At 43.5% G+C, this 22895-nt stretch overlaps 1 protein-coding gene across 8 annotated transcripts in view; it reads right to left on the bottom strand.

Moving 5' to 3' along the window:
- AGAP1 (ArfGAP with GTPase domain, ankyrin repeat and PH domain 1) overlaps window positions 1-22895 on the bottom strand; it is a 505060-nt gene that overhangs the window by 156013 nt on the left and 326152 nt on the right. For all 8 annotated transcript variants that reach the window (XM_032857552.1, XM_032857553.1, XM_032857555.1 and 5 more), the window contains one exon: window positions 13007-13175. In XM_032857552.1, coding sequence (XP_032713443.1) covers window positions 13007-13175 — 169 coding nt within the window. The remainder of the gene's footprint in view (window positions 1-13006; window positions 13176-22895) is intronic.

The following is a 22895-nucleotide window of genomic DNA, read 5'->3' as shown; positions in this document are numbered from 1 at the left end:
GTGGATACAGAGGTCAGGTCAGCAAGTGTGAGAGACAGAGTTGGGGGTGGGGGAGAGGAGACGGGGGTACCAATATGAAGTCTCAAAGAGGGGCCCAGCCCTTCACAGTAGGAGCTGCTGCTTCCACAGCAAGGGAGTCATGAAAAGACCTATTTGTTGTTTGTCTCACTATCTTTTCCCCAAATATCGGGATATACACAGTTGACTACCTGGCCCGTTCTGAACTCAGACAGAGTGCTTCCTCTAACACCCTATCTCCGGATCAGCTGGCTGCTGGCCTTGATTAGCAGGGGGCGGCTACATTACCATGCTAATCCATGGAGTCCCAGCGCCATCTCCTTGATATGGATATGTGTGTGCTTATGGGCCGCCCTGATTAGCCCAGCTTCCATGTGTCAAAAGCGCCAGATTCTTCCCAAAGAATAATTTTAGCTTTACTTATATCCCTAAAGTGTAAGAGTTGATTTGAAAAGGTACTTACCTCCACCATATGCTATTTTTCTTAAAACAATTTGCATTTCAAAGTGACTATTGCATTTATATCTGAATGAATATCAGTATGTTGCCTGAACTGATCTCAAACGAGCATGAAAAAGATGCTGGTTTTCTATTGAACATGACTGTTTTCATCCACCAAATGCCATCAAAGACAGAATGCCTCTTTTAAGCTATAGGCTTATTACATAAAAAATAGCTTGCTCTGATTTTTAAAAATATATTCTGAAATAAGGCTTTTCATAGCATTCAAATAAAGGTTCATCAACAATTATTTCTTGTAAAATACAAAATTCTGCTCACTGCACTTTCCGTTTTAGTTCATCTTCACAAACACAGCTTGGCCTTCTCAAAGGCTTAAAGTGGAAAAGGAATATTTGGTATTTGAATTACTGGTAAAGTAGCTTATAAAAGAGCAGCAGTGCTTGCCAGTAGGTTAGAGACCCCAAAGTTTCCTGTGCCTTGCGTGAGGGGGGCATGACGCAGAGAGGGGTCTACAAGGGCCCCAGTACAACGCAGACATTGGTATCTACTGTGGGATTTTATACCTTTTTAAAAACAAATCGTAATTACAGCATAGGATTGATAGGAGCTTTCCCTGACCCTCGGAGGGCTCAAACTGAGAAAAAGATCAGTTTTGGGGGTTGATTCTCATTCCTACCTGGCCTCCAGTGTGAGAAGAGTCTGGGGTGTGAGGCCGCCTTGCAAACCTCCGAAGCACAGCCCCCGCTGAGCATGAGCAAGAAGGCCAGTTTGCTGGAATCGGAGCAGGGCGACCGAGGCTACTGTAATGGCCACACCACTTCAAAATAGGCCTTTGCCATCTGTTCGTCCTCCAATTATAAACCCAAAAAGAAACATAATTCACAACACTACCATAAAAAGTGAGATACGGATGATTTAAGTGCCTATGAGCAGGGCCGTTCGCTGCACTATTTGCATTGGAAATCTGCCCTCCTTTTTGGCATCCAGGACTTGAGGCTAAGAGGATTTTTTCTAAGGACACATTCAGTATCTTAAAGACGTAGGCGTCCGGGATTCTGCATTGTTATAAACTGACACTTGTTTTGTTAGAGTGCACTCAATACGTCCACTACTGAGATAGGAATCGTGGTGCACCTCTTCGCTGGGATATATGCCCATATGTGCTAACCAGAGAGGAGAGAATGTTGGAGCCCAGACCCGGCGGTCACAGTGGACGTGTTTGCTACCACCTACAACAGTGTGGCCACACTCAGGACTACAGTCCTGGGACCAGTTCCCACCTATTTCCTAAAACGCAGAAATAGCTCATTTTGTTTGGATTTCTCCTTGTTCTGATTATGATGTCCAAGGAAAAAAACACTGAATCGTTCTTGTTGTATCAATGTCTTTAAAACTTACCTCGCACGAGTGCTGTCAATTAGAAGACTTCCAGAATCTCATGTAACAGATCAACTCATTACTGAACATGAGCGTCGATTCTTCTTTGTGATGGCCACAGGAATGATGTAATTTTATATTACACTTCTTTCTTATGGCTTCTAACCCTCTTCATGTGTTGTTCCATTATCTTCATAATAATTTTAGATATATGACATCTTGCTGATTTAAGGCAGACAATTCATACTGCTATTTTCTTACTTCCGGATAGCTTCATTTCCAATTTCTCATTAGAGTAAACAAAACTGCAAAGGACATCTTCTATTAAGACTCTTCCTTAGGATAAAATCTCGGGAGAATCATTACTCAGTCCAACAGCATTAACGTCTTTCTGACTTGTGGCATATATTGCTGATTTTCTGAGACCACTGGCCAAAAGATGATGGACGCTGGGCATCTTGAAAACAATTCAGTTCATGATTTGTAAAATGGATATAACATTAATGATGATGACAATAATATGCCCCATGTGGCTGATTAATATAAACATCAAATTGCATAAAGCACTTTATAAACCACAAAGCCTCTGTGGATATAAGCTGTTATTAATTTCATCAATGGTGAGTTTTCCTTTTCTCTCTGGTTTATTTTTTACTAAAAGCTGAAAATGCCAATAATGCTAATTTTGTTTGCCTTTAAAATCTAAAAGGTCTGAATGTCATCCTTACGTCTTTCTTGTGCCGGGGTCTCCTCGTGTGTCCCTTGCTCACATCTGCATTTGGCTATTACAGTCGTCCTCACAATGCACGAGCCGACATGCATGCTCTCGGAGGCATCCTGAGCACCTGCTGTACGGACCTGAGCAGTGCTTAGTGCTGGGACAGCGTGACAACACTCCTACCACTCCAGGTCTTCCAGAATTTCCAAAGGATTACGACCAAGTCCGCCCAAGCCATCAGAGGCACAATTTATAAAGGGAAAGAAGAAATGAAACCATGGGCCTGGGACATGGTACCAACAGGATGAAGGGTACAACCAGATGTGTAGAAAGGAAGAGGAGCTGGAGAAGCCCTGGGCCTGCTCACGTGCCGCGGCCGGGCCGCCACTGCATCCTGGAGATGGATATAAATCTGGCGTTCAGGATAATTCAAGATGAACATATTAAGCACATGAGAAGGGAGGCGCTCACTTTAAGGGATTATATTTAGAAATCAGTCCAAATATATTTATTCCAAAGACAAAGTCCATGTTGTCCCAGTTCTCCGGCGCCACACTCATCACTGTGAAAACAATGCCCACGCTTTCTTGCCCACTTTTATCGGAGGCAGGGACACCTGCTACTACAGACTCTGAGGTGTTTGCTCACAAAGTACATACATCGGGCTCGCCTGCCTACCGCCCATTACTCGTATGGCTTTGGGAACGAGTTTATAGCAATGCAGTGATAACAAAATATAAGCAACATTGCACAAAAGGAAAATAAAACTAAGGATTTTCTTTTAAGGGATGCCTAGGGGGCTCAGTCGGTGAAGCATCTGCCTTGGGCTCAGGTCATGATCTCAAGGTCTTGGGATCGAGTCCTGTGTCAGGCTCCCTGCTCAGCAAAGAGTCTGCTTCTCCCTCTCTCTCTGTAGCTCCCCAGGCTTGTGCCCCTCTCTCTCCTTCTCTGACGAATAAATAAATAAATAAAATCTAAGCAACAAAATATGATTATAGTGTTCACACAGTCATGTTTTGTAACACATAAAGCCCAAGATGTCTGTGTCTTCTCCTCTATTTTTGTAATTTGGTACTATACTCCTAAAAACTACACCCAACACTGAGTTTCTTCTTCTGCATTTGATGACAGTTGTGTCTTGAAAATGTTCTTTCTCCTTTATATGATACACACAATAGGTGTTTTGCCCAAAATCCATTTTGAGAGCAGGTTTCTCTGGCTGTCAGTACATTCATTACCCTCCTCAGGGAGGAGACTGCGGCAGTCATGTGGGTCTATGCTCAGAAGTGCTCACTTCTTGCCCTCCGTTCTGGTCCTACGAGGTCAGCTCTTACAGAGAGATCATGGCTGTGGTGTGCAGATGGGCCTTTTACCACTCCGCAGAATATTCCAGAAAGACAAATGTTCTCTTAACGAGCGGTAACGACCAAACACCAGGCCACAAGGCTCGGATACAGTGAATGTCATGACTACTCTGAAAACACCCCTGCCTGAGTGGGAGCAGGCACGCAGCCAGGAAGCCCACCGTGGGCTTGGCTCTTTCCCCAGGCCCCAGACAGCACTCAGCCCCCCTCCTGAAGGACGAGGTCCTTCTCAGGGCGCCTCTCTCCTCCAGCTCTTCCCATGCCGACCACGTTCTGGTCCTGAAAGCATCACGGGAACAGCTAAAACACTACTCTTCACCAAGCATGCACATTTCTGAAAGGGGGAACAGAGTTTCTAAAGCAACTTTTATTTACTTATGGGAATATCTGTCCCCATAGGGAAAGACAGCTCAGTATCCTGAGTATTTTTTTTTTTTTTCAGTATCCTGAGTATTTTAAATGGAAATCATCAAGATCAAGGTGCTTTTGTCAGTCTTCACAGAAAAGAAAACCCCACTTAGGGTTCAAATAGTTGAAGGAGGTTTCCTTAGACTGGAAAGCATGCTTCTGATTTATCCCTGGATTCCTCCCCAACGGTCCTGCCCATGGAGTGCTGCACGGAAAGAAAGCAAACAGTGCTTAGCCTCAGTGGTCATCCCTTATACTTCTCCTGGGCGGCGATGCTCAGGAGCATTACTTAATGATAAAATAATTGTGAGGTCATGAAACTAGGAGAGGGTAACAGAGAAAGGTAAGTAATGGTCTCCACCTCAAAGAGCTTACAGTTTCAGGATGGAAACAACAGAACAGAAATCTGCCTAAACCTCAGTGGCACAAACATCTAAACACAGAAACAGCCAGCAATAAGAGTGTCTTTCTCACAAAAGCTGAAGATGTTGCAACTCTTCTGAAGAGTAGTAAATTTAGTGTCTCTTTTAGTTACAGAGGTAGCACACTTCCTGATGTTTTGGGTCTGAAAGAAATGCCCCAAAATATTTCTTCCTTTCCCTAAAAATAATGAGTTATTAAAAAGCCATCAAATCTACTCCAAGTGAAACCTGGTTTGTGGAAGGAGATTATCGTGGGATACTGATTTTTGGATTATTTTTTAGCAAAATAATTCTCAACCAGTAAGGCTTTTATTCGCAAGCGTTCTACCGCGTGGCTAGATGGGTGTTTAGCAAAAGGACCCGATTTATGAATCAGATTAACGTGGCAAACAAAGTCCAAAGTGTGCGACAGGAAGGGGTGACTGAGGCAGAAACACAGCGAAAAGCAAAGTCAGGGTAGGGGGTAGGTCCCCTCCCTCGTGGGAGGCCCACGACCCAGGAGACACACAGGAGCCATGCGGTTCCCTCTGTGCCCAGCGCAGACTCTGGAGTTATTAAAATGTTTTCTAGACCATTTGAAACTAAACAAAGAAAAACTTTGTTTCTAGGAGACGACGGATCTAGTTCTGATGTTGCGTTATTTATTTATTTATTTTTTCATAGCTATTACGACTGTAACAGCAGCTTAGCGGCTCGGCGTCTGCAGTGTGAGCAGTTTTGATAAACAGCCTCTGCGGGCCACACAACGGGGATAATGTATCCTTAAGTACCGCCAATGAGCTGCCATTCTGCACAGCCAATTACTTCTGTGCGTCTGTCACTCAAAGGAAAAATGGCTGAGCCCATTAGATCAAACCTTTGTCACTGTTCCTAATGCACTCTTAGGCCTCATTAATCTCCGGGAGCAGCAACAGAGCCGCCGGTGTCTCATTGCCTCCCCCGAACAGGCCCACGTGAAGCCTCTCATCTCTCCCCCAAGTGCACCACGTTAATCAAGCTCTCCTTATTACCCCAGTCCCTGTCACGGCGGAGAGCGCGCTCCCTCTTAAATGCTCTCATTATGACCCATCTTTAGAGCCGGCTAAGTGGAAAAAAAGAGAGAGGGAGAGAGGGAGAAAGAGGACAGGAGAGAAAGAGGAGAGGAAAAAGCAAGTCCGATCACATTAATATTCATGACAATAATTAGTATTCTAGGTCACTGAATATTCATGCTATTAGTTTGGTTTTTTATGGGTTTGCTGGATGTCCTGATTACTGAAGTGTGGAGGAAAACAGCATGGTTGAGACTTTAGATGTCAACGGCAGTTCAATACTCAAAACACATCGAGATCCCCGCCCCCACCCCAGAAAAATCAGCCTCAACCCTCCCGGAGGCTTTAATATTTTGAAACCGCTGGGGGCCTGAAGCGCAGGGAGGGAGGGAGAGGAGGGGCAAGGTTTCCTGCTACAAAGGCCTACACATTGCTCTGCTGAGGATAAAAACACAGTCACCGTTCCAAATACCCAACAAAGACACACTTTTGGGACAGGGAGGTATCTGGCATCTCGGACCAAAATGGGGTAGTGTGAGAATAAAGAGTCGGGGGGACATGGCCTAGGAGCCTGGTGCCCACGGAGATCTGGCTGGTCCCGCAGAGCTCCGCTCCCACCACAACAGAGGGAACGCTGTTGGGGGTGGGGCATGGGTTTAGTGTGTCTGACCCATGAGGGCTGCGCGCAGGCGACAGAAACAACAGTGCCCAGCATGGAAAAAATCCATGCAAAATTTTTGTCCCCTTGCTTCCTTTTCTTCACTAGTGACAAGCACAACAAATATGATGGATTCCTGATGGAATCTGGAGACTGGCCCTGGGCTCCTGGACTTTGCAAAGGTGCATTCCCAAGAGCGAGGTAGGTACCTTGCCCACAGCGGCAATGAAAAAACCGCTGTTCATCTGCATAAGGTCCTAAGACAGGGAAGGTGGGATTCAATGTAGGGTTTCTGCCTCTCAAGGCCCTTTTGTAGACCATTACATTTTCCTGTTGTTACTTCAGTGTCAGAATAACGTTCAGACCTGACAAAACTCAGTATTCCACTGTGGGTGGATACGATTCTACCAAACCAGCCTGGCTGACAACTCCTGTCAGAAGACACTGTGGGACATCTGTCTTCTCTGGAAGTATGCCTGAAATTACAGTCGGATGGATTCACTAAAATGTGGCTTCTGACTGGAATGGTGATGCGGGTTCCAAACCAAAAAGCACCTGGAAAGGCAGATACTGCCATGGACATCCTGAGTGACCTTGGAAGAAGGGGGAGATGTGATCAGGAAGGGGGAATTTAACCAGGCCTGAATAAATATCTCCTGGATTCTTCTTCTTCCTCCTCTTTCTTGCTGGAGTAGATGCTTAAGTAAATTTTTCAAAAAGTAATTTGTCTCTGTATCCCTGTATGTCATCTAAAAATTTTTTTTCTTTCTCCATACTTTATTGATAGTAGTTTGGCCCTGCATATACTTCTAGGTTCAAAATGACTTGTCCTTAGAAAGGAATTCTTCCATTGTCTTTTAGCATGTGGTGTTTGCTCTGAAGTCCACAGGCCGGAAGAGTTCCCTCTTGGTAGGTAAGCATGCTCTCTTCCTGCCTGGGATGCTTTCTGGGAATCTGTCTGTGTTTGCAGAGTTTCCTCTCCCCTGAACTTGACACTCGGCTCTTCAGATGGAATACACTAACATGTCCTTCATCACCTCTAGTGTGCTTTCTGCTGTCACAGGTACAATCACCAACAGTATCCTTGGCCATGGTCTTTACAGCACTGAACCTATCTACTGAATTTAAAATTAAAAAAAAAAAAATTTTCTTTTTGTAATCAATTTTTCTTTAATTTTCAAGGACTCTTTATCCCCAGGTTTTTCATATAAACTTTGTTTCTTTTTATGAAGACAATAATAATTAGCCTCTTAAGTCTTCCTTCTTCCCCACCTCTCACTCTCTTGTAGGATCAGTTGCAGTTTATCTTGGTTTCTCTCATTTTTAGTGTTGGTTTCCACAAATGTCTTGGCAGTGTATTTGTGAACGTGTGCCCGCCAGTCCATCAGGCAGAGGCAGGGGCTGGCCCTGCAGCCTTTGGAAGGTGTGTGGCCCAAGCTGACTGGGAGGTTCACTTTAGATCAACCGCGCAGGGCTCGTGGGCAGGCTGGTGTGAGTCAGTGACGTCCCTCACGGCAAGACTGCCTTTCCTTGTCATTTCTTTCTGTCTCTGTGTGTGGATGTCTGAGCTCCCCAAGCCATTCCCTTCTCTTTCAAGCGTCAGTGTCACCATCAGATTGGAGGTGGGGACACTGATGGCAGGCTCCTCTTGAATGTGTCCCTCTGCCCGCCATGCCTGCCCTCCGCAGCTGCCCCACGGAGTGTGGGGCCTCCCCACCTTCACTGCGGCTCTTCTGCTCTGTGTAACTTGTGGGCCCCAAAGGGAGACCCAGGCTCAGTTATCAGTACACAAGGCAGCTACTTGGATGTGTTTTTCCTTCCCTTCCCTAAGCCCTGGTCAAAATAGGACATGAAGATCATCACATTTCCAGCATTTTGATGTTTGAAATGCAGTCAATATTCCAAGACTGGTGAAGCATTTCCCAATACTAGGAATAACATAAGACCACCCCCACAACCAGTGATTTTCTATCCAGCTGCCCCCTTCATCCCTTGAGCATTGATCACCAACTTCAATGGTCTTATCTGTTTATCTTCAGACTCCTCTGCCCCCACCAGAGTGCAAGGTCTCTGAAGGGAGGATCTCATACTGCCCACGAAACTCCAAAGCAGTAAGGTATTCCAAAGTCAACACAAACATACAATTAGGCATTATCATATCTGAAGTGTGAGATGCATTAAGATCATATACTAGAAAATCAAGAGGAACATTTGAATAAATATTCCCACTAACATAGAGTTCAATACAATGACTGGATATAAAAAACATAAAGACTATGAGCTTTCTTATTTCTATTTTTTTTTCAAAGATTTTATTTATTTATTTGACAGACAGAGATCACAAGTAGGCAGAGAAGCAGGCAGAGAGAGGTGCGGGGGAAGCAGGCTCCCTGTTTAAACAGAGAGCCCAATGCGGGACTCGATACCAGAACTCTGGGATCATGACCTGAGCCGAAAGCAGAGGCTTTAACCCACTGAGCTACCCAGGCACCCGGAGCTTTCTTATTTCTTGCAAAGTAGATGAGATAACAGACAACCTCCTTCTCTTCCAACCCTCTCCCCCCCAAAATTAGCTTCACATTTCATCAAAAATTATAAACTAACAGACGGATAGACATGATACATCTAAATGAAGAAAAGTGTTAACATTTTTCTGAGGAATATATATTAGGTTCGAATAAATTGGTCAAGACTTGTGTTCCCTGACAAGAAACTCAATATAGTAAAGATGTCAGTTCCTCCCCAATTAACTGATAGATTAAAAGCACTGTCAATGAGTCACAATGTGATTATTTTTCGGGGAAAGGAGAAGGTTTCAAGTTAGTCTTAAGTTTATTGGAAAAAATAAATGAGTGGCAACAGCCAAGAACACCAGTCAAATCAAAGAGTAATATTACTACCAGATATAAATTGAATCATAAACCTAAGAAACTGTGGTAAATCCAGACATGGTAACACAATGGTAACAACAGGTCAACTGAAAGATTCCCAAGCCCAGAAGCACAGTGATTTTGATTAAATGAGTTAGTTGTATAATAAAGGTGACACACACAGTCATAAGTAAACAGTTCGACAGAGAAAGGACAATTAGTTATCTATTTGAAAAAAGAGTTTAATTAGATTTCCTATTGTGTATAATTGAGGCAAACAAATTAAAGGTGGATTCAGGGCTAAATATTCTTAAGAAAGAAACAATAATAAAACGGCAAAACTCAGAAATATATATTTATGAATTGTGATCTGTTTTCAGGATTATTATTAAAGGGTTTCTAAATATCTAAAGCAGAAATTGCAGAACTAAGACTTATAATTTGATCATATGTATATATTCTTGATTATACATTAAAAAGGGGAAAACCTCTATACGTAAATTAGACCATAACATTTAAAAAGCAAATAATAAACTGAAGAAATACCTACAGAACATATTGTACAACATTAATATCCTTAACATGTAAAGAATTCTTATATACTAGTAAGAAAAAGACAAACACCAAATACAAAAATGGGAAAAGATACATCTAAACCATTGTGACATAAGGAATATCTGTGATCAACAGGCATGCGATGGTCAACTTTAGTGTTAATTGAAGAAACCCAAATAAACAAAGCATGAGGTATTTTTAGTATAGATTCCAAAATGGTAACAGCAATGCTAGCAAGCATGTGTGGGTGAAATGGATACTCACTTTAGAGATGGAAGTGTACTTGTGTAACAAAACCTTTCTAGAAATTACTTTGGAAATGCATACCAAGATCTTGGTATATAACCACTGACTGAGTCACTTCACTTAGGGACATTTGTCGTAAGACAGTAACAAATGGTATACTCAAGGATTTGGGTACATGCATGTTATCACGTCTACACAAGTGAAAAAGTTACAAGAAGGGAAGGCACAAAACATTGCTCTATTCCAGTAATTGAGATAAGAAAACAAATAAAAAGGAAAAGCATGAAAAGAAACAAACATCTCCATGTTAACTTGGACCTCTAGAACAAAACAGCAGAAATCAAATGAGTTGAGAAAGAATACAGTTAAGTAGCATGTTAAGTTCTTTGGCAAACAGCCCTAAAATAGCTGAAATAATACCTATTTTTAGGTCAAAGTCTGCCACTTAAAATAACATCAACATACTTCAAGTTAAAATTGTTCTTCACGTGAGAGAGCACCTGTGAACAAGGGGACAGAGGGCCACCAGCCGATGAGGTCACCTGCATGCAGAGACAAGGAAGGCACGTCCCTGAGCACCGCTGTGACCACGAGGCACTGTCTTTCCCCAAAGTGGTACTGTGCTCCTGTGACGTCACAGCCCCACTTCCACGTCCCTACTCCGAGGAAGAGTAAACATCAACCAGGTTCCCTTTAGGAGGAATTAACTTGGCTAAGGGTTGGAAGAACGTGCCGTCATCAGCTGAATGTGGGAGCAGGGAAAGGGATTCTGTGCACCGCCCCAAACCCTCCGACCCACCCAATGCCAGGGCATTCAAGAGAAAGAAAGAGGGGCTAAAGGAATGCTCCTTTAGCCGAGGCACAGGACATGAGCCACTCCACGCATATGATAAAGTTACAAGGCATTTTATATTTTCTGTTTACAAAACATTACATTTTCCTGAGGAAAACAAGGGGCATTTCAGCACCAAAGAACACAAGTCTCAAGATTAAAAAAACTCCAAATTCCAAACATTATGTATTTAAAACTCCTTCAAATCACTGAGGCTCTTCCCTCATCCTTGTGCCTGGCAGATTCCCATCCATCCTTTCTTTACACTCTGCACAGGCGCCCCCCAAGCCCTGAGCCTTGGTCCACCTCTTCGGGTAAACTGGACCCATCACCCCTAGACCTTCAGGCCCCTGTGTACTTGTACCGTGGCCTGCCTCAGAGATCTGCCTTTACCTGCCTGCTGGGCTTTCTTCCCCACCAGAGCCCAAGATTCTCAACAGCAGAAATGAGTCTTAATCTTCTGTGTTCCCAGAGCCCAGCACCATGCCTGGCATCCATCAGATATGCCATAAATGTTTGTTCATGTGACTAAAATGGGTGGGTTTGGCATGTTGGGTTAGAAGAAGTGGAAAATGAGCTCGTTTTACGGTGACGGACTCAGGTGTAAGTTCTGGAGATCGGGGTCTCCACATCCACAGCATACACAGTTCCTGGCATAGGACAGGCGCTCACCAAATATTTTTTTGAAAAAGCTAATAAATACAAAGTAGTGAAGACATTAACTTTTCATTTAATACAGAATCCCTCCTTCCAGCATGGGTCCTTATTTTCTCTCTTCTTATCCCAGAGTTAGCACACCATCCCGAGAAGGGAAATTTCAGGTATGTCTCGGAAGGAAGGTCAGCAGGTCATAAGAGACCTTACCACCATTTTGGAATGAATTGGTGTCTCCCTAGCAGAAAGCCCTACTTCTTTGGATTTTTAATAACATCTGATGTTTGAATTGTACTTTATGAGTTTCCCAAAACTTTCATATGTATTATCTTACCTGCCATCACATTTCTGTGATGCACACAGGCCAGGCAAGATCGACCTAATATGGTGGTAAAACTTTACCGAGTTAGTGGTCCAACGCCACTTGGTATCACACAGTAGAGCCCCAATGGACCCCAGTTCTGGCCCCTTTCTACTACCTTGCTTTCACCAACCAACACTGTGTATACCACAGAACTTTGGGGTCAGCATGATCTGTCTTTCAAAGCACCTGACACCTCAGAAGGAGAAAGATGCAGAGAAGACATATGCCAGAAAGTCCCAAAGAACAGTTAATTCATTTTTAAAAGACTGGATGTATGTCAAAGAGAAAAAAGGGACTTTTTGCTGGAGAAAAAAAACCCGTGTGTTAAAGTGTGTTAGAAGGAGGACTCAGGCCTTTTCTCTGGTAAGTAATCACTGGAAGGTCAAAGCCAGAAGGCAACCATTTGCAAAGACTCACAAAAATGAACCACGACATTCTGAATGGACTGCAACTGCACACAATGGCCAGGAATTTCTAAACACATCTAGATTTGAGAAACACTTCCTCTGATCCTGAATTAAAGACCAAATCTCCTTTCAAAAGAGAATAAAGAAAATTAAAGTTGTGTAAAAGAATGACATAAAAGTTAACAATATGAAGCTGAGAGAACTGAAAGTTGAGGTCCAATAGTTTCCTTTCAATCTTGTTCCAAATAGCTCTTCCACTTTCATCCACTTAGTCACTACAAATACACACCAGCCCTTGATACTTTCACAGCTCATTTACATACTTTAGAAGGCCCTTAAATCCTCAATCATATGCAAAACTCTACTTCCAACTACACATCTCTGGGAAAACCTCATGGTTTGGTTTGTGAGACTGTGACTCAAGATGGTGCCATGTGCTGGCTGGCAGTCCCAGAACCACAGGCGTAGGGAAGATGACCATCCACAGAAGAGAAGAGGTTTCTAAACCTTAAAGTACAATGTTCATGGTTCTAACCTCACTTCATCTCCAAGGCTCCACACTGTCCCGCGACCAGCGGCACCTACCACTGGGTTCTTGTGCCGGTCTGCCATGAGCTTACCTGAATTTGGTGAGATGTGTAAACTGCTCATGTCCTTGGACAGGCCATTGGTTTTAGGGCTGGAGATGGGCGCGCAGGCCGACGTGGCTCGGGGTGGCCTCTTCCCTGGGACTTTCACAGTGGTTCTCAGAAGATCAATCTCTTTACCATGAACATTCTGCATGTAATCCTGTTCAAAATGTTAAACATCCAAGAGAGATTAAAAAGAAGACCTCGTACAATCTAGGACACAAGGTTCTATCAGACACCATAAGTTATAATCCTATGACCCCTTCCACTGTGGCAAGCACTTTAAAAATAATGAGGTTTTGATCTGTCTAGTATGGTGGCATCATCATTATACTGAAATCACAGCCTCTGTGTCCTGAACTAACCCAGACCCTGGAAATACAAGGAGACACAGGAAATGCTTCCACTGGGGGGAGGACAGACCAGCTGGAGAAAATAAGTATCCATATGAAATCATGTTTTTTAAACTGCTGCTTATTACATGGCACACTAGGACCCCAGACTTTGTCTAAGTTTCAGGTAAAATTCCATGCAGTAGGAAACTATTTTTTAACAACTGTTCTGTCTCAGATAGCAACACCACTAAGCGCCTAGACAAGAATGAAGCTCTCTGGTGGGAGCTCAGGAGAAAACTAAGTAAAAGGTCAAGGATTTCACTAAGGACCAGGACAATGTCTGAGAGTTTGGTGGTATGGTGCTGAGAAAACACAGAGCTCATGGATGGATGTGTAATAATAGCTGGATGTTGAAAAAGAAAGAACACTGAGTAAGTGTGGTACTTAAGCATTGTGTTTCTCCAAGTGATTCAATGTATCCAGAAAAAGGTGTCTTGCCATTCTTTCCATGCTGGAGGTGAATGACCAGGAGCTAACATGGAACCGGGGGCAAGTCTAGGTGGATAGTGATGGTCTCTTTACATTTCAGTATAAAGTACCACCCAAGAACTGGTTGCTAGGTGGGGGAATGGGAGAGGAAAATGAGAGCCAGGGTGACGGGCTTACTGGTGAATTAGGAATTACTGGACCTCCACGTGCAAAGAATGTTCAAAAGGCTATACAAGGCTGGAGCCAGGAGGAATATGGGAGCAAAGACCAGCAGAGAAAGGATCCAGAGCTGTACCGAAGTGGGTCAGAAACAGACCAGCTCTTCAATGGGAGTGGGGAGGCTAGGCCTCTGTCAGCAGTCACCACCCAGAGAGATATAGTGGGATCCATAGATCTGCTGTCAGCCATGGGAGCCAGGAGCAGAGGCCCTGATGCAACCCTGCAGGACAGGCTGGCTGGCGTTCGTCTCCGCCATCTTGACAGACCCAAGACTCCACCTGGAAGTCAAGATGCTTGGGAAACTCCCCAAAATATAATTAACCATGAAAGAGCTATGTTTTGAAAGGATGTGGACCAAAGACAGAAGGTTGTTACCATTAAGTTAGATAGAAGGATAAGACAGACTGGAAAAAATACATGGAACCTCATGAATGAGCTCAGGGTGTTGAGGATGGTGAACAAAAAGCAGAAGGGAAGTGATCTTTGCTTAATCTAGGGCTGAGGGTCAAGGTCATCCACAAAAAAAAAAAAAAGTTGTTCTTAAACATCTTTAACTTACTTCCATTAATATCCACTGAAAATAGGCCAACCTAAGCTTCAACACTGAAGTTAAGGCTTGTACATAATGAGTTCATTCTTGCATAGTTACTCTTTCAAAAATATCAACTTGCTATAACTTTCTTCTTTAATGCCAATTCTTAACAAATTAAAATACAATAACAGGAGTGTAATTGAGCATTTATTGCTTATGGGCTCTAAAATGAGGCTAATCAGATAGTGACTAAAGCCTCAGCATGGGTTCTTTTAATAGGCATGTTTTAACATACAATAACCATGATATTTTATTTAAAATTATTATAGAAATGTACCAAGTGTCTGCTTTTTGGATTACAATGCAGCAAGGGAACACATTTATCTTTGGCTCAGCATGGGCCAGGGAATCTGTTTTCTCGCTTGAGTTAGGCACCAAAACTTCAGAGGAGCTAGATCTAAAAAAAAAACAAACCAGGATATAAACTTGGCAATTCTTACAGTGCAAGCCACTAACATTTTTACAAACCTTACAAAATGCACTTCCTAATCCACAAAAGCCCTTCAACATGGTGTTTCGGAAACAGGTGGAATGCAAAGGCGCGCAACTGCGGCTTCAAGTTTCCCCCAAGAGAAACGACGCTGAGTTTTCTGTTTTTGAAAGAACCCAGCCTTTTCATCTTGCCCCAGCTTGGTACTTGAGGAATTAAAGCCAGGACCACTAACCAATGTCGCCTCCTCAGAAGTGGGACACGCGGCCCTACAGGTTTGAGGTTGGGGCCTCACTGGGTGAAGTAAAGACAGCAAGCTTGATTTTGATATGCAAATGTTACAGATACTACCCTTCTCCTGTTCCTTGTAGAAAATGCTGATCGATGATAAAAGGGGAAAAAAACCCTTTAACAAGGCATGAGGGTAATTCAAAGCCAAGTACTTTTAAACAGCACTTAACAAGTCCCCGGGGCCCACTCAAGAGCCAGGCCCCCCAGAGGTGCTATCTCCTGCCCCTCAACAGCTTGAAAAAGTAGTAATTGCAAACCTATTTGCATTTTTCTTCTCAAGTTGTCCATGCTCATCGTGCGGATTATTTTCTCCAAGCAGGCGCTGGAGCAAAGGGACCCGTTGCCGAACGTGCGGTGAGCTCAGGAACGGAGCACTGTGGCCCCCCGCAAGCCCACTCCTGCACCTTTGCCATCCCTTGTTTTTTACCTCTCGCTCCTAATTATGTTGCATCTATTGCCGTACACTTAATTAGCTGCATTAATGTGATTTCTTTTCACATAGTCAAGCAATTAAGAGCTATGATTGAGTTTCATTCAATTAGCCTCAACAAACATGCTAATTGATGTCCCAGATGCAAATGAGGTGCAATGAGAGAAACCTGCTAGCAATTGAGAGCCGTGTCAGAGACCCACAGCTTCCAGCTTGCTGACAGAAGCACGGTTTAACGCGGCTCCAGCCTTCTGGGGGGCTGCCTTCAGAGAGGGCCGCGGAGTCATTAGTGCCGTGGTGGACGGCATCTCTCTGGACTCGGAGAATTAATTGATTTGCGGCTGACAATCTTGTCCTCCAATCTCATGGTCATGCATTACCAGGACCTGGAGGTCATCGACTGGCTAACGCGGTGCTCTGGCGGGGAGAGTAAGCCCTCACCCAAACATGGCATGAGGCTGCTGGAACCCAGATGTTTTCCCCAAAACCGCAGAGGGAAAGGTGTGGAGGTCCTGGCCTGGCGATCTCAGAGCCCTCTCCGTGCGTGATGGACTATACGGTTCTCAGTAAATGGTGAGTTCATCTTAGTCAGCTCTGGGGCATCTGGCGCTGGACTTAAGCTCAAAATACAGCAATCCATCAATAGTCCCTAAAAATACTCTTACTATATTGATTCTCACTGCCTCCCATCCTGACGTTACCTTTGGCTGTCTGCTGAAAGATGGGTTTGCTTGAGTGTGTTCATGGCGTTACCAAAAGTAGTTAACAAGATCTTAAAGCCAACTCCAAATGTAGAAATGGTATGACTGGCATCTCAGAATGAGAGCATCTGAATCAAACACACGGCTTTGAGACTATCTTCAAGGACAGATAATGTAATTAACACCACTGTGATTTTAACACAGATTTTTTTATACAGTATGGAGACCCTTCATCTTCACAAATGATGGGAAAAAAATCACAGAAATTTTTTTCCCATTATGTTTTCCCAATAAGTTCTGGTTTCTAATTGTACATAAATGCCTAGAAATTTAATATATTAACATGTAATATAGCTTGTCTAGGTGAGATAATTGTTAGCACAAACTAATACTTGCTGTGGTCAATATGTTGAACTTTTCCTCTTTGCATGACCTAGCTTGGCAGTCCTCAAAGTGTGGTCCCTGATTCACTATCCGGGGGTTCACAGGTTCAGGACTATCTTTAAAATATCCCAAGACACTGTTCGCCTCTTCTAGAGCTGCAATTTGTTTTTCTGGTGACTAAAACTGCTGGTTCTAGACCATAAACCCAGGCAGCAGAACCAAACTGCACTAGTCCCTCTTGTCAGTATTCATTGCCATGTTCTCTAAATAAAAACAAACAGAAAGTTTCACTTAAGAATGTTCTTGAGGCACCTGGGTGGCTCAGTGGGTTAAGCATCTGCCTTTGGCTCAGGTCATAATCCTGGGGTCCTGGGATCAAGCCCAGTGTCAGTCTCCCTCTCCCTGCCGCTCCCCCTGCTGCTGCTGCTTCTCTCTCTGTGTCAAATTAAAAAAAAAAAAAAAAAAAGGCAGCCCTTGATTCTTAAACATTTCAACCCTGAAGTACATACACATCTTCTTAATTTTTTGGGTAATAACAGGGCAAGCGTGTGCGAGCGTTGGTGCCACACATGGAAGGGGACGGGTGTCCCACAGAAACATACTTCTGCAGTTGTCTGAGGTTTGAGCTGAACTAGCCGCTTTTTTGGTGGGACCTATTTTTACTTGAAAGAATGACTATGTCAGACGTTATAGGACTATTCAACCTTGGGCATTCAGCAGCTGTTTTCTTGAAATGAACAGCATGACCACTGCAGGGAAAAGAGTGGACAGTATCTGTAGCTGGTGTAGAACCCGAGTTTCCGGTGAGGATGAGAATCTTGGCAACTTGCATCTCTCACCGTGAGCTTCACACTTTCCTAATACTGATGCTCCTTCCCAAGACGGGCGGTGATATAAAACCAAACAGTTTCTGGATATTATATGATGGAAAGTGTCTCCATTTGGAAAGCTGCATATCTCAGTTAAATAATTTTTTTTCGATTACTTATTTGAGAGAGAGAGAGAGAGAGAGAGAAAATGTGCGTGCATGTGTGCGCGCACGCACACACACACACACACACACACTCAGCGGGAAAGGAGAGAATCTCAAGCACACTCCCTGCTGAGCATGGGACTCTTGATCTCACAAACCTGAGATCAAGACCTAAGGTGAAATCAAGAGTCGGATGCTTAACTGAATGAGCCACCCAGGCGTCCCTAAGCAATGTTTTTGAAATGACCTATGCATGGTGTCACACAGAAGGTCATTCAACCAGCAAAGACAGTTCAATGGATCTTCACTGAGCAGAGAAGGAAACAGTGAGTGATACGGTTTCGGATTCCCTGTTGCATTCCTCAGCAACTGTCACATGTTGCATATGGATGAATTATCTTAGAAGAACATCGACAATGATCTGAATGGCTATGAAAGTACCTCCCTCTATAAGGTGAGGTTCTTGATACACTTTAATTAAAACAATGTATCGTAGCCGACTGAAGGCAAAGGCAGGTATGACAATCCAGCTCTCTTTCATTAAGCCAGCTACTGAGCTTTGGAAACAGTAAGACTGTCCTACTGTTCTCAAGATTTCCTTTTGTTGTGGAAAATGTGTTTTCCATAAAAATGTTATTTATGTAACAATATCACAGAAGGGTGGTTTATTATTCTTTTAAATAAATGATGTGAGTATTTTAAAATTTTCCTAGTTTTGATTTCTAACATGCTTAGTATCAATTAGGTATAATCCACAGATGCGGTGCCTGGCTGGTTCAGTGGGAGGAGTGTGTGACTCTTGATCTCATGATCGTGAGTTCGAGCCCTCATTCTGGGTGTAGAGAGGACTTAAAATTAAAAAAAAAAACAAAAACTTGGGAAAAAAAAAAAAGATATAACCCTCAGAAACAAAAGGCCTTTAGGATTCCTCAGTTGTTTTTAATAAAGTAAAGGAGTCTTGAGGCCCAAAGGTTAAGAACCACTTGCCCAGTTCAATATTCACAAAACAGCCAAGAGCTACGAGTGTGCAACAGCTTCACACACACAACTGGGGGAAGGGAATGAGAGCCGGGCTTCTGCAGAGATGCCAGAAATGTTCTTCAGATTTGTTTGTCTTTTCCTGGAGGAAAGGATTGACTCATTCTTCCAATTTTCACTGTACTTCATGAATGTCCAGGTTCAAAGAGGAACTGTAGTTTGTATAAGTTCTATTTTTAAAAAATCCTTACTTCAGGGCTCAGAAAAAAAAAAAAAGTATGTAAGAGAAGCCATTGTTAAATGCACTGCTATTCCCAACTCCATTTAATACTATTTTCAAAGGAAACTAATCTATAAAGACACACATAATACCATCCATTCAAAGAGACCTAAGCAAATGTTCAAGTCCAACATTTCTGAATAATAAACAATAGGCTCATATACAGTCACAGGAGCGGACGAAACCGATACCCTAAAAATACTATGAAAATATCGTAAAACTAGGAGGAATCTTCTGGCCATGTCCTTTCAGATCATTTAACTCAAAGAAGACAATTTCTCCTTCTCTCCAAAGGGCCAGTCACAATAGCAAGGTAGGAGGCAGCTTCAAAGTGGAAAACCCTAGGAGAGATGATTTTTGTTTCCCCAGACAGCCAACAGAATTGCAGGGTTTCGCTTTTGGACCTGCCTTTGAAAGGACCCCTCGACCAGCGTTGGCTTGTAAGTACACGCCAATGTGACGCGTGGCCACCCCAGGAAGAAGGTACCTGGTGCCCAGGACAAATGCAACAGTTACGACAGCAGATTCTTTAGTGGGCCCCGTGATCATGGAAGACCCAGTAGAAGGGAAGGCTGGGGAAGCGTCACGGGGGGTCAGGGGCAGCGCGTTTCATGCACCATGGACAGCTCCCACACACAGCCAGGGCCAACCTCTAGAGGTCCCTCTGCCAAGAGGTCCCTCCGCCAGCTACCATCTGACACGTGTGGGCTGAAGTCCAACGTCAGCCCTGGCGGATAGGTTATTATAATATAAATCAAAACAGCAGAAAACTCCAAATTGAATTATGAATATACCTATTGCTTCCTGATTGTATCTGTCTTGATTGACCTAGCATACTGAGCTTTACACTGCAAGAAAGATTTTCCTCATTTTAGGTTCAAATTGAATATTACCCAGTTGTAACCCATGCGTGCTCAAACCCAGCCCACACAAAATGAATGTGTCGGGTATGAAAATGGCTTCCTGTCTTCCCAGTCACTGTAGGCCTCTTCCGAAGGCAAGCATGAGTGAAATTTCACTGCAATGAACTTCAAGGAGCCGGCACTATTCCTTGGCTATGTGAGTACTTTAATAATTAATTATGGCTTGAAACAACTGGACCAGCAGTTATATCTGGGAAGTTTTGAGTGAGATAGGAATGTTCAGCATAGCGATATTAGATCTGAAGCTCTTTAAAACTTCAGACTTCTTGGGGTGAATTTGCTAGAACACATAGCTCTTCAAAAAGCAGATTTTTAAGACAGAGAGCACACACAGTCTGTCCTCGGGGGGGCGCTAATGATCACTACACCTTTTCTTCTGCAGGACAGAAATCTCCCACATTTCACTGTTGCCCACCAGAACACTGAAGGATTTCTCCCCATACTGAACGCTCACCACACCTGTGTTTTTTTCTGACACGTTGCTTTTCTAGGAGTAATTCTGTTCCCCTGATGCTACTGCTTCATGTCCGTTAATATTCTAATTTCCTTAACTAAAGAAGTCTGCAGAGGACAAAGTCCGCTTCCTTTGGGCCAGAGAATGGCCTCTGGGACAATGCCTGGGATCCAGCCTTGGGGTCTGGGGAGTTGTGCACTCGGGGCACACTACTTAATCATTCCTGGTCCCCATTTCCACATCTTTAAGATAGGGAGATGAACAGTTCCCGCCTCATGGGACAGTTCTGAGGATGGACGGAGATCATTTGCAAACTGTTTAAGAGAATGCCAGAGCCCTCCCCAAACGACAGCTCTCCTTACTGCTGTCCAGTCAACATACTGAAATCTTTGCCCTCCGATCTGACACGATCATTCCCTGAGCTCAAGGTGTTGTTACTACTTGAGGTAATAATCCTGACATGATAAGCCATGAGGGGTGACCTGCCAAGCGACTTTTCATTTCCCAGCTCAGGAAAAAAGAAACTCTGTCCTCCGCAGACATCTGCTATGTTCTACTTTTTATTTTTCTCCCCCTCCACTTTCCTTTCTTTCTTTTCTCTCTCTCTCTCTCTCTCTCTCTTTTTTTTTTTTTTGGTGGGGGAGGCATGTATATGGTAGTCAGACATTTTTATTGCAAAATGCCGTCTGGAAAAGATGCAAAACAAAACTGCTAAAATGCAAGGGAGAAAAATACGGGGGGGAAAAACAAAAGGCCCCCTTCCCTTTGCTTATTGAGTTCAAAGGCATAACATGCAGCACCCTGCAGCAAATGGGAAGCTACACTAATTTTAAAGCCATAAAACGCTACCCAGTGCCCCGCGGGGCAGGCCTACGCTGAAGCTAGTGGCACCTAAATAAGACACGGTTCATTTACTCCGCAGCTTAGCCTAATGTAATCATCAGCGGATTTTCGCCTAGAGTTGTAACAGGCAGAGAGCCGATGCGGCCGAGGTGGCACTCCCAGCCATCGAGGGGGCCGCCGCTAGATTGCTGTTGATTAGAAAATTTTTCAGTTTTGACAAGCACTTAATGAACATAAATCGCCACCTTGATTGGTTTCCATTTGGGGCCACAGGCACACCTGAGAAGAGGCAGGTCCTCCATCCCTTTCTTCCTTGTAAGACCTTCGCAACAAGCCAGTAACCGGGTTATGAGCTACAGAAGAAAATATTTATAAAATATCATAATGGAATTCAATCTCTTGGTAGAAGAGGAAGAATATTTCTCGTGACCCCCCACGTCCATCCTCTACTGCAGAGAGTTCTCCTCTGTAGTGACTGTCAGAGAAGAAAACCAATGGGTTTGATTTATTTACCTTTTTGCAAGAATTCTGGCTACAGTTAGGAACATTAAAAAGACCAAAAATGGAAAACAAAATGATACAGACTGGGTCAAGGGATGAACTACCATGTTGCGTCCCAATAAGACAATGTCCTATCGACTCTAAAAGCTTGAAGACTCAAATCTGCAAGCTACACGGTTAAATCTGCATATTCACAGAAACACATGAATACGCATATATTATTATTTTTTTAATTTAGAAAAGAAGGCAGATGGATTTTTCTCAATGTAGAAAAAATAGGTTAGGTAGAATCTAGAATATTTGGTGGTTTAGTTTTTACAGAAACATGAAGACTTTTCTTGGTCTGGTCACGCCCTACTTACACAATGTGTGATCAACGTGAAGATAACTTGTACCACAGCGAGCAGGCATTCTGGCCATTTTATTTGAAAATTTAAACATTTTACAAACCCCGAGCATTCTATAAAATAAGTAAGAGTTTCCTCAGGCAGAAATAAGACTTGGAAAAAGCATCTAACTTTTTTTGTGTATGTGTAAACGGTATGAGTTTTTCAGTAGTCATTCTTTCTAACAAAAATTGTAATTATTTCTCCAAAGTATTTATACTTATTTTGGCAGGATCATTCCATGGGTCTGACAACACTGATATTCACCACACTGTCTGAAACTGGGTGAATGTCAGAGACAGCTCCTGGGCTGCCCCAAGCACAGACAGGGCAGCCTCCCCAGTGCTCCAAGGGCTTCTGACAAGGCCAGGGGCAGCCCATTGGAACAGGGCTGGGTGGCTGCTCTCATACCACCTGGGTTCCTCTATGACTCGTTCTGCTCAGGACTGCGCCCAGCCAATTTCCCAGTGGGCCCTGGTTAAGGATGGATATCTTTATAGTTCTCACATGTTGTAGCTTGGGCAATAAAGCTTCCAAGCAGCATCTGCACGCCCACATCTGCAGTAGCATGAGTCACAGCAGCCAAGAGGAGGAAGCGATTCAAATGTCCATCCACAGGGGAATGGATAAACTAACTGTGGTAAAGACACAGAACAGAGTATGATTCAACC

This window comes from Lontra canadensis, unplaced genomic scaffold (genome assembly GCF_010015895.1).
Source record: "Lontra canadensis isolate GAN:19392208 unplaced genomic scaffold, GSC_riverotter_1.0 scaffold13, whole genome shotgun sequence".
NCBI lineage: Eukaryota > Metazoa > Chordata > Mammalia > Carnivora > Mustelidae > Lontra > Lontra canadensis.
The sequence above is the reverse complement of the archived record's forward strand: the minus strand, read 5'-3'. Positions and strand labels throughout refer to the sequence as shown.